The 16,983-nt window shown below is 38.5% G+C and overlaps 2 protein-coding genes across 6 annotated transcripts in view; one reads left to right on the forward strand and one right to left on the reverse strand.

Moving 5' to 3' along the window:
- The window catches only part of JAK1 (Janus kinase 1), a 55,053-nt gene extending 43,718 nt beyond the window's left edge, over positions 1-11,335 (forward strand). For 3 of the 4 annotated variants that reach the window (XM_063137837.1, XM_063137861.1, XM_063137844.1), the window contains exons 20-25: positions 1,808-2,000; positions 4,099-4,223; positions 5,142-5,314; positions 6,240-6,357; positions 7,015-7,125; positions 9,111-11,335. In XM_063137837.1, coding sequence (XP_062993907.1) covers positions 1,808-2,000; positions 4,099-4,223; positions 5,142-5,314; positions 6,240-6,357; positions 7,015-7,125; positions 9,111-9,209 — 819 coding nt within the window. In that variant the 3' untranslated portion in view covers positions 9,210-11,335. The remainder of the gene's footprint in view (positions 1-1,807; positions 2,001-4,098; positions 4,224-5,141; positions 5,315-6,239; positions 6,358-7,014; positions 7,126-9,110) is intronic. The other variant, XM_063137853.1, reaches the window with a different exon arrangement.
- A 1,188-nt stretch (positions 11,336-12,523) lies between these two features.
- RAVER2 (ribonucleoprotein, PTB binding 2) overlaps positions 12,524-16,983 on the reverse strand; it is a 47,066-nt gene continuing 42,606 nt past the window's right edge. For both annotated transcript variants that reach the window (XM_063137881.1, XM_063137872.1), the window contains exons 12-14: positions 16,168-16,257; positions 14,635-14,760; positions 12,524-13,732 (exon numbers count right to left, since the gene is read on the reverse strand). In XM_063137881.1, coding sequence (XP_062993951.1) covers positions 13,586-13,732; positions 14,635-14,760; positions 16,168-16,257 — 363 coding nt within the window. In that variant the 3' untranslated portion in view covers positions 12,524-13,585. The remainder of the gene's footprint in view (positions 13,733-14,634; positions 14,761-16,167; positions 16,258-16,983) is intronic.

Consider the following 16,983-nt stretch of genomic DNA (forward strand, 5'->3'; position numbering starts at 1 on the left):
GGATATAAATGCTGAATCTACCTCCATGGTGCTTGTGAAGGCAAAGAAAAACGCAGTTGCCAGTTTCTGAAGAGAGAGATGTGCCAGCACTCAGCCTGTCTCTCTCATCAATAAGTCCCAGGATCTAATTTTGGGCCTGTTCAGACAACACATTAAACCATGGTTAGGCTGCTAACCCTTTTGCAGTAGATGGTTAGTGGCCATGTTTAAACCGTGGATAGGAATGGTTCTCACAACAGAGTAAGTCATGGCTTACACGACACGCTAAGCCATAAAGTTTAGCTCAAAACGCTTAACCATTATGGTTTAGCATGTTGTCTGAACAGGGCCTGAGATTATAGTGATATCTTCAGTGAGGGAAAGTGCTTCCCACAAGCATAGAGGCACTCTAGTTGATTATTGCTTTATATACTATTGTCAATTCCAAGCAGTGACCCTGGAAGCCCCCAAAATGTGGTGATGGTTGGCCCATCCAAGTTAGAAGCAGGTGGACTAAGCCACCACAGATCCACTGAGCCTGGGATCTCCGGTGTAGTGCCTACTGGCACCCCTGTGCCCCTAGACCCCTCCCTTAGTGCCTGCAAATGCCATTTACCAACCTCTCAGTTTTTCCTGTACATTGGGTGGTGGTTGGGCACCCTGGAAAAGAAGTGCCCTTTACCCTTTAATTCCCTTTTCCCAGAATGCCGGCATTTGTAGGAACAAAAGGAAAGCGAGAGGGCAAGGCAGCTGGAAGTGGATGTTTTGCTTTTCAGCCACCTACTCAAACTACCTTAAAAAGGGCTGGGGGTGGGGTGGGAGTGGGAGTGGGATCAGATATGTAGTTTGACTTGTGGGGCTCACACTGCCTTGTACTGGCCAGGTTACCTGTCTCTGTAAAATGGCTGCTGGAGCAGAAAACTGTGGTTCAAGAGAGTGGGTTTGTGTTTTAGGGCTCATATCCAACTCAGTTTCTTGGCCAAGTTATTAGTCTCTAGTGATTAGCCAGGCCTCCATGGCAGCCATTTTATAGTTTCTCAAATTTTGAAATGTGCCCTTGGGTGCAAAATGTTTTGGGGGGCCTGCGCTAAGCAATAAAGTATTTGCTGTTTCAGCCCTTTTGGTCACCAGTACATCTAGGGGTGAGCATATTACCCCAACATTAAAATCACTCCACTGGCTGCCAATTAGTTTCTGGGCAAAGTACAAAGTGTTGGTCATTACCTTTAAAGCCCTAAATGGTTTGGGTCCAGGTTACCTGCGGGATCGCCTTCTCCCATATAGTCCGCCCCACACACTCAGGTCCTCTTGGGTGAACTTACTTCAGTCAGCTAAAACTAGGCTGACATCAGTTTCCCAGAGGACCTTTTCTTCTGTCGCCCCCAGATTGTGGAATGGTCTGCCGGAGGAGATTTGTAAAATTAACTCTCTGTGTGATTTTAAGGCAGCTTTAAAGACTAGCCTTTTCCGGCAGGCCTATTCAGATCAATGTAAAATCAAGAATTTTTAAGATGTATTGATTCCTGTTCTAATGTTGTTCCCCACCTCGATCCAAAGGGAGAGGCGGGTAAGAAATTATTATTATTATTATTATTATTATTATTATTATTATTATTATTATTATTATTATTATTTAAAAGAAACTTTCAAATAGCAGAGACCAAATAGTGGTTACTTTCAAACAGTGGAACTTCCAAACAGTGATTATACCTTTGGTGTAATCAAACCATCCTGCTAATTAAGGCAGCTACTTACTTTGCAAAACAAGTCTGTAATGGTGAATTATCGTATGAAGTGGCTGTTTTTTTATTTTCCCTCTTAAAATCAGGGTCACTTTGGCAAAGTCGAACTCTGCAGGTATGATCCTGAAGGTGATAATACAGGAGAACAAGTGGCAGTAAAGTCGTTGAAACCTGAGTGCGGTGGGAACCATATTGCTGACCTAAAGAAAGAAATTGAAATTCTGAGGAACCTTTATCATGAAAACATCGTAAAATACAAAGGAATCTGCACAGAAGATGGTAACTGAAAATGTTTTCATTTCTCATTCCAGGTTTCTTAAATTAATTTCTTTAAACTATGGTCCTTTTTTCCAAACAGTATATTAAGGAGACGACGGCTACTCAATTTTAGCAATAAGCCAATTGATATAGCTCAACCATAATTGCGTTCAGAGTATGCTGACGTAACTCGGGATGGGTGAGTCCCTCCTTCCATCTCAATTCAGGAGGAGCTCAGTTGAAATTAATTATGTTCAATAACATAGATGGTATTTCCGACCCCATTACAAATTTCCGATCCTGTTGCAATGATGAACATCTTCCTTACCCCCCCCCCCCTTTCTGCTCTCTTACATTGTGAAGCTAGCACCAAGGTCTCCGTTACACTCCGGAACCCGGACACAGCAACATCCTCTCGGCATATGTCATTTCTCAGGGCCCCTCAATCTTAATTTCCTACAGTTCTTAACCTGTACTGCTGCTCCTGTGGAAGCACGTGTATGTGTGTGAGCGGGGGGCTTAATGGAGGAAGCAATGCAAGTCCTTCAGTGCTGTTGCGATTGTGTATGTTTTGAAGTGCAGGAGGGATCTTGTGGGAGGTGTAGCACAAAGCCCAAAACATGACCAGTCTGAACTTTCAAGAGAGTTTTGGCAAAGTGTTAGAATGTCCAACTGGTGAAGTTAGTGGCTGCTGAATAGTTTTTACAATTAGTTAAAAATAATCTAATGATCATATGAATAAAAGCCAATTTGTGTTGAAAAGATGGAAGCCACTCTAGGTGGTGCATTTTTTAATTTTTGTTTGTATGTGGTGCTCATAATCACCGTGCCTGGTGAGTTTCTGGTGTCTGTCTTGCATTGCCTAGAGCAGCTTTTTCTGCTGCACTTGTTGCTACAGGGTGGGAAATGGCATCTGACCTTCCCCACCACCCCAACTTCTGCTCAGTAGTGGAAACAGTTCCAGATATGCACCTGGATTTTCTTTCTGGGCGTGCCTAGGAAAAGGAAAAGCACTTTCCTCCTGCCACGTGGCCTTCAGAGATGGTGAGGAAGCCATGCCAATTGCTTGTCTATGGCCACTTATCTGGCACAGGAGTAACCACAGTAGCTCCCTGAGTGAATGAGTTGAAATGTGTGAGTTGAGAGAAGGAAAGAGCTGGAGCCATATACCTTTCAAATTGATGAAAATAATATTTTAATATTAATTTGTAAAATATTATTTAAAATTCATTTTTGTTCTTTTAAAAATTATAAACACACCATTTGTTTTTTAGAGGTTCACATACATATTTTGTTGTGTCTTGGAACCCATTCGGAAATCTTATACCTCATCAGGCCAATCCTATGCCTGCTTACTCAGAAGTAAGTCCCACAGACTACAGTGGAACTTGCTCCCAAGTTAGTGTGCATAGGGGCAGTATCCAACAGTGACACTCTGCAGATCCAAATAGTGCTAGCAGAGCTTTGCTGAATCTTTCCGTTGCACAAGCCGGTTGCCCATTACACTTGCACAGTCAGTTGTGTGAGCAGTTGCACAACACATTACACAATTTGCACTACCAGAATGACAGTTGGATACTGCTCTAGGATTGCACTTCTAAGTATCCAATAAATAGTAACGTTATTATTATAGTTTTCAAAAGTCTTGGGTGTTTTTTTCCTGCAGTAGTTCATTGTGACCGTTCACATAGTGTTCAAATGTAGTCATTATGCTCTAGGGTTCCATCTACTGGACTGTTCAAGAAAATCAGCTAAAATCTCAGGACTGCTTCACAAATTACGGGAAAAACGAAGTTCAACTGTATATTTCTGTAGTAGTCACGATAATATGTGTAGTGTCGTGTCTGAAAACACACAAGTAAACATGCATGTAGAAGCCACAGTTGGCTGTGGGAACACTTATGATGTGTTTTCCCTCCATTTATTATAGAGGCTGCTGGAAAAACATGTGTCGGAAAAACAAATAGGATTTCTCATTTTTCCAGTTAATGTGTGAAGTGACCTGTAATGCCAAGGCAGTATTTGAACACTGGGTGAAACAGCACTGGGGAATACATTTAAAGCAGCCAAGGGTATTGACTCTCAAAGTTAAGATAATTTCTGGCTTTCTTGTTCAAAGGTGGAAATGGAATTAAGCTTATAATGGAGTTTCTTCCTTCTGGAAGCTTAAAGGAATATCTCCCACGAAACAAGAGTAAGATCAGTCTGAAACAACAATTGAAATACGCTGCACAAATCTGCAAGGTAAACTCTGTGTTTATTTTAATGTGCTAACAATTGGTATCTTGACATTTTCATTAATACATTCCGTAGCACAGTAGCTTTTTGAAATCATTATTCAGAAATAAAATTACCTCGTTAGCCTTTGAAAAATATTTAATATATTTCTTCCTCTCCTTTTAGTGCAAGCCCTCACAGGACAGCTTACAATAATTTTTAAAAAAAACAAAACAATTGAACAAACATAATAAAAACAACATCAGATTAAAAACATATATTGCAGTTGACAGCAATAAGATCAGTAAAAGAAAAGTCTTTAGAACCTACATAAAAGCTTCAACAGAGGTGGCCAAGCCATGTTTTTGGGAGAGGGTATCCCACAAGTGTGGGACCACCACTGAAAAGGCTCTGCTCATGGCACCTGGCAACCTGGTTTAACCTTAGTGATTGGCTAGAAAGCAGGACAGTTTTATGCATGGGCATGTACATATGGGTATAGTTGGTCTTTCAGATAATTTGGTTCCAAACCATTTATGTAGTTCACCTCTTCTTTGGGCAAGTTCTTAGTTTTAACATATGTCACTATATTTTACTGAGACGTATAAACTTCCTTTTATGAAAGTTGAGAATTTAGAGATTATATTAAGTTGGGGACCCTGTATTGCCCAACCTTATGTTAAAACAAGCTTTACATCTAAACCGCTTGTAGCAAAAACATGCCTTTTAATGGGGCATCTAGCATAAAGAACCTACTGTTCACTTCACATGTGTTTCAGTTCCAAAACTGAAATGTTTCTTTGGATAGTCCAGATCATTGGTGCAGAATCACCAACAAAACAAAGGGATTTGGTATAAATTCTTGAGAAAATTCTCTAGTGGTATTTGAGGTAGAAGACAATAAAACAGACTTGAAACGTTTGTGTATGTTTCTTCACCCATCAGGGAATGGACTATCTGGGGTCTCGACAATATGTTCATAGAGACTTAGCAGCAAGGAACGTTCTCGTTGAAAATGAGCAGAGAGTAAAGATTGGGGACTTTGGACTAACCAAAGCAATTGAGACTGATAAGGAATACTACAAAGTCAGTGATGATCGAGACAGCCCTGTGTTCTGGTAAGAGATGTATTGAGAGTATAAGAATCTAGCAGTTTATTTTATTTTTTCCTACAAAGGTTAAGATGCTATGCTTGATAAAACTGAATGAACCACTCTCTGTTCCATTGTGGATTATTCTGATGCACAGAATAAGGCTATCTGGCCCAATTCAGGCAGTAAATTGATTAATAAAGGCAAATTTAACTTTGTCAAAAACTCTTGGATTGATTATATGAGTTGGCCACGAGAAAAGGTTATTGTTTTGCCTAGTCCAGCCTCAGCATCACTCTGACTGGTGATTGTTTTCCTGAATATCCATGGGAATATACCTATAATCAGTCCATGTATACAACGAACACTGTGTTGCTTCCGGCGCCTCCTAAAAACAGCTCTATTCCGGGCAGCATTCCTTGATTGACAGCCAGTTTTTATTGGCATTCTGGATTTATATATATATATATATATAATTTTAATGCTGTTTCAATTGTTGTGTCTTTCACTGTTTTACTTCTTATGTCCACCATTCCAGAATCTGTTTGAGATATGGAGCGGTGTACACATTTTGTAAATAAATCAAAATAAATAAATAACAGCTTTCATTAGTGTCTAGGTACAGGAACTGCTTGCAAAAACATGTGAGTTGGCCTTTAGCTGTTACTTTCTGAAAGCAGACTCTGTCTGATATTTTGTCTTCATTATCAGTCATCTCTCATTTTTAATTCATTTTTGTTTCTTGGCTCCTTTTTGTTCAATTGATGCATAATACTTTTGCCTAAAAAAATATGGAGTTCATAAACAAGTTACTTTGTAATTATGCTAGTCATCTCTGTTATGTTATTAACATCACTGTCCAGAATTCCAGTGTCTCACAATGTACAATGAGTTATGAATTTTGTGTAGCAGTTCTACCAAAAATAATAAATGAAACTTTATACATCTGTAGGTATGCTCCTGAATGCTTACTACAGAGCAAATTCTATATTGCTTCAGATGTTTGGTCTTTTGGAGTGACCCTCTATGAACTATTGACCTATTGTGATTCTGAATGCAGTCCAATGGCAGTAAGTAGCTTTGAAAGGAAACGTTATTTTCAGTGTAACTTTCTGTGTATTCACATAATTCAGGATCTTCTTCAAAATATGAATAGTAAAAGTATCAATGTATGTAAGTTTTCCCACTGGAGGTTCTTGGTCTTTCAGATTTCATGGCAGCTATGTTGTGCAAACTTAAGTAACAGTGAATTTCTGGGAATGTAGTAGAGACTCTCTGAAACTGAAAGATTGGATAAAATAAAAAGATGACTACATTGTCTGATAGAAATGTTTCTTTATCCAGCTAATCTCTCAATTGTTAAAACTAGTTCTTTAAAATGTGAGGATGAACAATTGCTCATTCTAGACCATTTAAACATCCTAGAATAGCCTTTCCCAGTTTGTTCTGGACTTCAGCTCACATTACCAGCATGGCCAATGGTCAAGAATGCTGGAAGTTGTAATCTAAAATATCTGAAAGGCACCATGTTGGGGAGGGTTGCCCTAGAAGCTCAAGTGTCAAAATGGTGGTATTCTTAGTTCTCTAATGCCATTAAAAAGCTGTTGCCTGTAAATAAAAATGTACCACTCCTACCCTGTGTTTGGCACCTGCCAATCTGTATGTCAGACATCCACTTTTACTAATATGGGGAATGAATATTAAGCATATATTTTCATAACTTGTAGGAATTTTTGAAGATGATTGGTCCAACTCAAGGCCAGATGACAGTCACACGGCTTGTGCGTATATTGACAGATGGCAAGCGCTTGCCATGTCCTAAAAACTGCCCAGAAGAGGTAAGAGACTACAAATTGGTGTTGTCATCATTATGTGTTGTCTTGTGATGGGAGAATTCCCATCTGTTTTGTATTTATGAGCTTTCACAGGAAAAAAAGCTTGTTCTCTTATGTAATGTTTGTGTATTCTTACTTTTGCTTTCATCTTTGTTGCATAAGAAGTACCGCTTTTTTCCAATGCATTTTGAATCGCCTCATAAAATTTCATCCAGTTTTCATCAAAGTCGTTGGCATTAATCACAGTTCAGTCAGACATGTGAAAAATATCCTAACACAGTTTTGTAAGGATCCAGAGAACTCTGGAGTTCCTTGAATTATCACACAGGACACAGCTCACGAAACTCTTGAGGTTGGGGGAATTCCGGAGTAGAATGAATTAAAACATAGGCATATTTCCTTTTCATATACTCCCTGAAAGCTCTTCTCTGGCCCATGTGATGGGTAAGAGGCTGTCAACCACCCCCGCCCCCTAGTTCTTAGTAGTCACAAGGGAAAGGGCCTCAAGCATCAACTCATCCTGGTTGGGAACTCCCCCCCACCCCAGTTGGTCAGACAAGCTCAAGGATTGCACAGCTCCCTTGCTGTCAGTGCTTTGTACTAAATAGTAAGGACTGTACAGTTCCCTGGAGCCTTTGAAGACTTTAGAACAGCTTTGGCTGAATTATGGTTTATATCCTGTGATTTGGATGAAAAAATGGATAAGACACAGAGGGGAAGTTGAAAACCCACTGATCGTACATATACAGAAACTTATTTTCTATTGTGGAGAATTCTGTAGGTAAATGATATTTATTTCTAATACATCTGAGTATTTTAAACTGGACAAACTTGTGACCCAAATTTTACTGTATGAGTGGGAGCGAAGAAGAAATTCTTCCACTGGTCTACTTGAGCTATTTGTATGATGTATTTGTTTTCTTACCTGCCTTCAGTTTTTCTATTAGAAAATCAGGATAAATATATATATAATAAATACACACACTTTGGCAAAATATCAGCAACAATAAATTGTTGTGATATCTGAACCATTCTTGTAGGATGACATTGTACAGATTGCAAGGAAACTAGCATCTTTTAGGATACAAAATCCTATGCATGTTCAGGCAGAAAAAAAGTCCTACAATTCCCAGCATTCCCCAGTCAACATGTAGGCTTTTACTGTCTAAACATGCATAGGATTGTGTTCCTAACGTATTTAATGGAAGAATTTCAGTGCTTTGAGGCAGTCTCATCCAAAGCTAAATTGACAGTATCAAATTTTAAGGAAGTCCCGTCTCACTTATGGTGGTGGACTAAATCAGTATAAATCAAAGTATGTGTGCTTTTTTAAAAACATGGATTGAAATGAGTTCCAAACTCTGATATTATATTAAATGCATGCATCTGTTAATCGTGGATTAAACAAGCCACAATTAACCTAACTATTGATTGGAAATGTAACTACTAACCCACTATTGATCTATAGCATCCGGGTTTGGATGTAGCAACCCTCAATCAGAGGTTGAATATTCAAAAATTGCCATGGAACTTGCTTGGCATGCACTATGGCAAAAGGTGGATTAATTAATTAACCCATGATATGCTACTGTTCCATCTGAACCAGGTCATTGTCTGGATCTTATTTCTTGATAATAAGAGGTAAATACATTTTGGGCTGGATCCTGAGTTGTGTGGGGCAGAACTCCACTTGACAGGACATTCCTGCAGGTAGAAGTGGGGAGAGGTGGTTTTCATTGGTTCTCTCCCCTGCTGCCTCTTGAAAAGCTGTTGAGGGGAGTTGGGGAACCCTCAAACAGCCAGGGCGGTGGTAGTAGTGAGAGCTGCAGGTGGGGGATGTGGCAAAAATCACCTCCCCCTTTTGTCCACTCAGAAGCCTGTGTTGGATTTGACTCTGATGAAGAGAAGATATGTCATTCACGGAAGATATGTCATTCTGGATCCTTTTGTAACCAATACGTACTTACCTTTCTTTCTTTTTTTGCTAGGTTAACCAACTGATGAGGAAGTGTTGGGTACAAGACCCAGGCGAGAGGACAACCTTTCACAATCTGATTCAAGGATTTGAAGCACTTATAAAAATGTAATCCAAAGTTTTTATACTGTTACCTTTAAATATTTGAAAATATATATATAAGGCCCTTTATTACCTGTTGTAATTTTGTACTTTGGTAATGCTGTGTTTAAAAGGGTGTCTTCTGTCCAAGAGGGTTTTCTTTTTGAATAGTAAACCCTTGGATCCAAATAATGAAAGCAAGCAGCAGGAGCAGGAAATGGTGTTGAGTACTTTTCCAATCAATATCTATGCTACTCTTACAACTGTCAGCGTTCTACCATTTAGGATCTGATTGGTATTTCAAAAGAATCTTGCAGCATTGGTGATGTTCACTCAGCTTAAATTGTTTTGAGAACTGTGACCTTATACTAAGAGTTTTAGTTATTTGCCTATATGCAATTTGAATCATGCTGGACTGAAAAACAAAAGCTGTTATCACAGAACAGTATCATGGCTCAGTGGTTAAGGTGTGAGATGTTGCATTAAACATTTTGTGGAACTAAAATGAACGAGCAGAAATTTTTATGACAGCCTTAAAAGAGAGCATTATGTAGGAATGCAAGATGACTGTTTCAATAGGGGTTCTGAGGCGCACAACTATTTCTACAGAACCAAGGGCGCTTTGGCTCTCTATTCCTCAAACATCTGCTGTCCTATGCCACATAGTGAATCACCATGAACTTGCATAAAGTTTCCAAAGCATTTTGTTATGGAATTAATGCCTGCTGTTTCAAGTGGAAAATGTGAAAAACAACAAAATAATCGCCCAAGATATGCCCAAGCATTTGGGCAAACCTAAAGTAGCTGTTTCAGTCCTAGCCTATATTTCTCTTGGTATGTTTGTTGCATTTGTAAACTGCCTCTAGTATGTTCATTAAAATTTGAATGTACAATCAGCACTTCATATAGGAAGTTTCTCCTCTGTAGTTCCAAATTTCTAATACGTGCTAAAAGTCAGGTCACTCAAAGATCCTCTTTAATGTTTCATTTATTTACTTCTCTTTAAAGAGATCTCTTGTCATTTGAAGTGCTGCTTCATAAGCCTGTTGCTTGGCATGCAGTCAGTCTTAGAATGTCTACCTGAATTTTACATGCTCGTTTTGGGGAGTTTCAACCCTAGGGGGACTTTACCATGGCCAAGAGCCAGTGTGCTCTTGGCCAAGAGCCATGGTTGGTCACTAACCCCTTAGCAGCAAATGGTTAGTGAGTGTGTTTAAACTGTGGGTTAGGAATGGTTTACATGACATGCTAAGCCATAATATTTAGCTCAAAATGCTTACCTACTGTGGCTTAGCATGTATTCAGAATAGGGTCAATGACTATTCCCAAAACAGCAAGTTTTGTTTGCTGACAAAATATTTTAATCGCTATGAGATTTTCTGTTAAGAGTGGATGTTTTTTGTCCTTACCTTACAATGTAGGATTTTAATAAATCAACCTTGTTTGTCACCAAGCGTGATGCAAAAAATAGTCATTCAGAGGAAAGAGTACTGAGGAATATATAGAAGGAACTCTTTAACTCTTGTGCATGACAGCATTTAGGCCTATTATCATGTAGCAGATTGTCAAACAAAACAATTAACTGGAGTGATGGCTGTAACTGTCTCTTGAAGCCGTAAGGATAAACTGAACATGGATTCAGTTACTGTATATGAATTTCACTCTGGATTCCAGCACACACTGTGTGTGCCTAAGGATATTACAAGAGATAAAATAAACCATAACTATAGAGGGGATGTGTGTATTATTCCTGCCATAAAAGAAATAGGTGATGAAAGCTTAACAGCACCAGGGAAAGTAGGGAGATGATTAGTGTAGATTCAATGAAATCAATGCAACATTAGTTATGACTAACTTATGTTCTTTGATTTCCATGGGTCTACTCTAAGCCTGACTAAGACTAGGTCCAACCCACAAAATTTGATCAACCCTAGTGTTTTTATTTCTCTGGCTTGGGGCCATAATGCATGAGTGACGGAACTATACTTTTCCCTTATGTGAATTCTCTTGTCTTTTACAGGTGAAAGTATAAAATGGGCATTGTTTTTGTTCAGTTTAGAGCTATCTTTCAGTATTGCCTGTTTTTGCTGTAATCCAATTATGGTATATGCACTTTGTTATTCTTTATATAAAAAAATAAAGATTTTATCCATGAAAGTTTGTTTTAAAAGTATTTCTAAAATACTTTAAATCTAAGCTAGCAGATAACAACTTTCTTCAAGGTGATGACTCATTTCCCCCCTTCAATGGTATACTACATCCATTATCCCCATTATTCCACAACTGCACCCTCAACATCTTTATTTTGGTTTTCAGGTATGTAATACGTATCTATCCCACCAACCCAACTTAGATGACCTTCCCCTCCCCTCCATGTAGAATGTGGTGTGTAATCAGCTCCATTAATATTCATTTGTCAGCGAAAGATGTGAAAGTAGATGTGATACACATACAAAGTCAGATGGGGTTGATCACTGCTCTGACGCATGCTCCAAAGTTACCTGGTTTTCATCAAAAGAAAGTCGAAATACTTCATATTCTCTTTCTTGGTTATGTTCCATATCTGTGTACAAACTGGAAGGTTCAATGTAGTTCAGATTTAGGAGCCACTAGGTCCCTTGCTATGGCTCCTCTCCCTTAAGCTAATGAAAAAGCTTCCTGCCATGGGGGGTACATAGCGAAGCACACGCAAGACACCAAGAGCCATAGTGATCAAGTTGCATCTATCCCTTCACTCCCATTCAGCAGGGGTGGGAGAAAGTGATTCAACCTCAAAACTCTAGAAACTCAATTTCCTAACCCCTCTGAGAGTGCAAACCCATCCCATGAAGAGAGGTAACTGCTAGCTTAGCTACTGCTATCAGATTGACTGCCGACAGCCTAGAGAAAATTATGTTCATACAACTAGAGCTATCTGTCTATAATGTTCTAGAGGAAGACCTAGAAATTGAGAGATTTCTGCCACTCCAACATTCTATAGGACATTACAAGTGTTGCTTTGCTATACCCATGCTTAAAAAAGGAATTGCTTACTTGTTAAATCATCTCAGGAACTGCATGGCATGTTGAGCAAAGAACTATACAAACAGGGTGTGTCTTAGAGGCTGATCTCAAAACTTACTGGAGGGGCAGCTATGTTAGTCTCTAAAGGGATCATAAGACTATTTTTGGTATCAAAGGTACTCAAGCTAGCACAAACAACTCCGCTGGGTGTGAGGGGGCTGTCACTAATATTCAATACACATTGCCTCTCATCTTCCCTTCTCGGCTTCATGACTGGTCCCTTCCTACATTGGCAAGACAGCTTCAGGAATTCAAAATAGCCATAAAAGTATAAAACACATGGAGTAGCTTGTCAGTTTATTTATCAAGAAGCTGTTTGTTCAGAAAGAAATTCAATGGGAATAAGATTACTTAATAAACACAGTAAAGAAGGAACCTCTTATAAGTCTCAAAGGCAGCCATTACTTGTAGGTCTAATTCTTCAGACCTGCCTCCTAATCCAGAAATTTAATCACGATTAAGCCCCATTGAAATCACTCAAACAAGTTAGTTCTCATGGCTAAATTTAAATTCCATTGGATTTCAACCAGGCTTAAGTACAATCAGCTGTCTCTTGCATGGGGCCATAATGTGTATTTCTCCATAACCTTCCTCAGCAACACCTGACTCTGCAGATTTTTTTTTTTTTTTTTGGATAAATGATCAAGCATTTTATTACCACCATTGTGGGAGCTTATGCTTTTTAATTGGGCTTCAGAAACATCAAACTACAAGTGGTACTGCTCTAGGAGAAGGCTATGGATAATACCACAATTGTATTGGTAAGAAATATGACTACATTAAGACCTATGTCTGCTTCTTTATTTTTTTTAATCCAAAGATGATTTGGCTAATTTTAACTAGGCTGAATTGTAATGCTTGTACTCAGCCTAACAGACTGTCTGGGCTTTAATCCAGCATGCAACCCCCATTAAAATCAATCATGGAATATTACTATTGTCAAACATCAGGAGAAAGGATTAAACAGCAAAGAATCTAAATCCTCAAAGAGGTTAAAAGAAAAGCACACCAGCATAATTGTTTTCTTAAGACTAATATTGCAACTTCTTCAGCAAGATAGCAAGAACATTTTCACTCCCCATTATTTTATTGCTTTCAGATAAATTCTCAACTTGCAAAGATGCCATTTTAAGGAACTTAATTGTCATCTAACCCATAGAAACTAGCCTGGAGGATAACAGTGATTACATTAGTAGCCTTCCCCCACACTTGTTACACATAAGTTTACTTAGAAAAACTAATTTCCTATATGGAATTGTTCTTTGAATATCTACAATACATATTAAAAGTGAAAGATATGGATGACAAGAATAGAATTAAGTGGCTTTGACTTCAAGCATGATCCTAATAGACACGTTTTCTTTTAAGATACAATTCTGCATAATGTACACCTGAGCTCTGAGTGTGTTGGCCAACATATTCCACTGGGCCATCTTCTGGAGTGGTGATGAGGTATGAAGAACCCCGCTTTTCGTTTCTTATTGGTGTCATCTACGGATTATAAAAGTGAAGTATGACAATTGTGCAGTTCTTTAAAAGTGTTGATTTCTTTTCTTAAGTGTTTTTACAGCACCATAAACATCTATGTGCAAACAGTTTGGATCACGAGTTTTATTCCATTCAAAGGAGTGCCCTGAGTAGAGTTCAGCTGATGTTGGGATGGGGGGTAGGCAATTTTTCCAACTTTTCTTTCCCTCTGCAGCCCCAGCACCATCTCTGGAGCACAACTTCATAAATTCAGCAAAGATGACCTCTTCCTCCCCCATTTAGTTACTGGAAAAGCTCTATTACCAGAAGGAGATTTCCATCTGCAGGAGGCTCATGGTGGATGCAATGATTGTATAAGCTTGGGTTACTTACTTACTTAATTACATTTCTATACCACCTAATAGCCAAAAACCTTAACAACCACAACAATTAAAGTGATAAAATATATTACAAAAATGTAAAATATAAAACTACAGTATAAAACGTAGTAAAAATTAGAATAAACCTAGCAGCAGTTGAAATCTTTCCACTACCAACAGCTTGCGTAACAACTCCCAAGAAATCCATCAACAACATTATTCATTTCCTGAACACTTGGTGGCAGCACAAGATATCCATCTAGCAGCCTGCAGTTCTCAACTAGGAAAAGGGAGTGCATTCAATCTTTCAAAGTGTGGGCTCCTATGCGTTTCATATAATACAAATGAAGGAATTTCAGCAATTGTTTTATACTTTATTCCATCTTGTCATGACACAAAGGTTTGAAGAAATGCACCTGCCCAAATTCCTCATTTATATCATGATCAAGGAACATGGGCCCTAATGTTGAAAGGCTGGCCATCCATAATGTATACTGTGATTCCTAGGATGCATCAGAAATAAGTGTGTATACTCTTTCCTCTTACCTTCAGTGGGTTTTGAGGTGTAACTGGCACAATGCCTGGATGGAAGGATCCTTGGGCTGTAGCATAATATGAAGGCATGACCTGTAAATAGGTACTATAGTCACCATAAACTCCACCATCAGATTCCTACATGCAAACAACATGGAGAGATATGACAAGGCATGTGTTAGCAGGCTGCCAGCCATTGAAACTAAGCAAAAACATTGGGGCAACATTGCTAAGAGAAAGGAATGCTCATAACATTTATTGACACTCTTCTCTTAATATCTTAAGATGAAAGTATCTATTAAGAACATAGTATTTTAGGGTAAAGAACCCTAAAAGCAAAGATTCTCCAGGAATCTCTTCAGGTATTTTGTTTAAGGGGTGGCAGAGACAGTAGGTGGATATTGTTTAAAAGCAACACTGTTTTAATTGGACATCTGACCCAGAAATGTGGTAAATACAAACTTGGAGACGTGGTAATCCAAATAACAGTTAAAAATAATTATTCCAGTTAAAAATAATCCTTTTTGTTATTTTTCTTCTGTTTTTACGACCAAAATGTTTTAAATTAAATACATTCTGCCAGTGAAATTAAGGCTTAATTTTCAGCACAATGAAAGACTCCTGCCTAGATTGCTTACAGCCGGACGAGCCAAGTAGAACTTAGCCTGATAAAGACGGAGGTAGCTCAGGCCTTAAGTCAGCTCTTCCTGTGACACATGCTCTTTTCAGGAGTGCCAGATAAAAGGTTAAGTTGGAGCACACATTTGTTTTATCTCAATTATATCCTTCCCTTCTTCCAAGGAACTCATAGTGGCAAACATGGTTCTTTTCTTCCCATTTTATCCTTACAACAACCCTGCAAAGTAGGTTGGGCTCAGATATAGTGATTGGCCCAACATCAACAGTGGATCTGAATTCCAGCCTTCTAAGGACTAGTTCAACATTCTACCCCCTCACCAGCCAGTGGCTCTATAAACCCCCAAGTGTGTCTAGTTTGAGTTATCAATACCAGGAATTGGTGCTGGCTGTTAATAGATACTCCTAGCTAACATTAAGTCTCTGAACAGGCTTAGAATTAAGTGTTGGAAAGGCAGTGGAATTCATACCCTACAAATACTTTCTTGTGAAATCTGTCCTTACAACGATTATACATATAGAGGATGAAGATAAACAGGCCTGTACCCAGCTTTTAAAGAAAAGATTTTACAACTGACAAATGCTTACCCTATGGATACTTTAATAATTTTTATTTACAAATTATCTATGCACAAAATTTTGCTAAAAAGAAATTTTAGGTGTCTATGGTTTATATTACTGGACTAGTCTGTCATTATTACTTATAAGGAGAACAGGCAAAAGTTTACAGAAAGTTACTGCACACCCTCAGTGTTTGAGTTCTTCACAGTGCATATATATCCTTGAGATGCTGAAAGATGTTTATTTATAGAAATTCGGGAACTGCTAAGTAATACGTTTGTTTTCTTGTATTTCAAAGGTCTGCCTTATATATTAGTACACTGAAGAAATAATAAATAAATAACTTACCTCTGTGCCATCATTTTCTATTTCTCCTACTCTAGCTTGAATGGTATGGTATGCCTGAGCATACTGTTGATACCACTGCTGGATTGAATCCTGTCAAAGGCAAAGCAATTTTCACTTCCATGATTTTACATCATGATTATTATGTTAACGAGAGCATAAGCTTTGGAAAACAAGAATATGTGTATGGTCTCATCACTCTCACCACTCCAGACCAAATTCTAGCACTCTTTTGCTTATTCTATCTCATTTTCTGGAGTAAAGCAATCAGCAATACTTTGATTATAGTGATAGTGAGTGAAAGAGAGAGAGGATATTAGGGGTGAACAACTTCAGTAGATTTGGGGGGGGGGGAGGTAGTTCTAGCTCCCAATACCCACTGTTGCTGAAATTTCTACCATCAAATCTCCACCAGACTTTGCCAGCAATTCAGCAGCAAGGTAACAGGCACATTTTTTGCTTTAAAACATGGCATAAAGGGAATGTGTGCCTCATTTTAATGCAAAATTATACTTCCCTGACACATAGGGAATGTGATTTTGCATTAAAATATGGCACATGCTTTCTTGTGCCTTATTTTAATACAAAAATGTGCTTGTTTTTCTTGTGTCACTTCAGCAGCAACAATTTGGGGGTGGCTAGGACTGCAAAAGGACCAGGGGACATATGCAGGTCACAAGTTGTCCACCTATGGTATATATATTTACTGCCCATAAATAAGTCATCTAATTTATTCCCTGCACAATTAACTTTAATTGAACAATTTCCAACAGACTTATAATGTACATATTTTCTTGAATAGAGACTACAACATTCTAC

The sequence above is a fragment of the Elgaria multicarinata genome, chromosome 1 (assembly GCF_023053635.1).
Source record: "Elgaria multicarinata webbii isolate HBS135686 ecotype San Diego chromosome 1, rElgMul1.1.pri, whole genome shotgun sequence".
Lineage (NCBI taxonomy): Eukaryota > Metazoa > Chordata > Lepidosauria > Squamata > Anguidae > Elgaria > Elgaria multicarinata.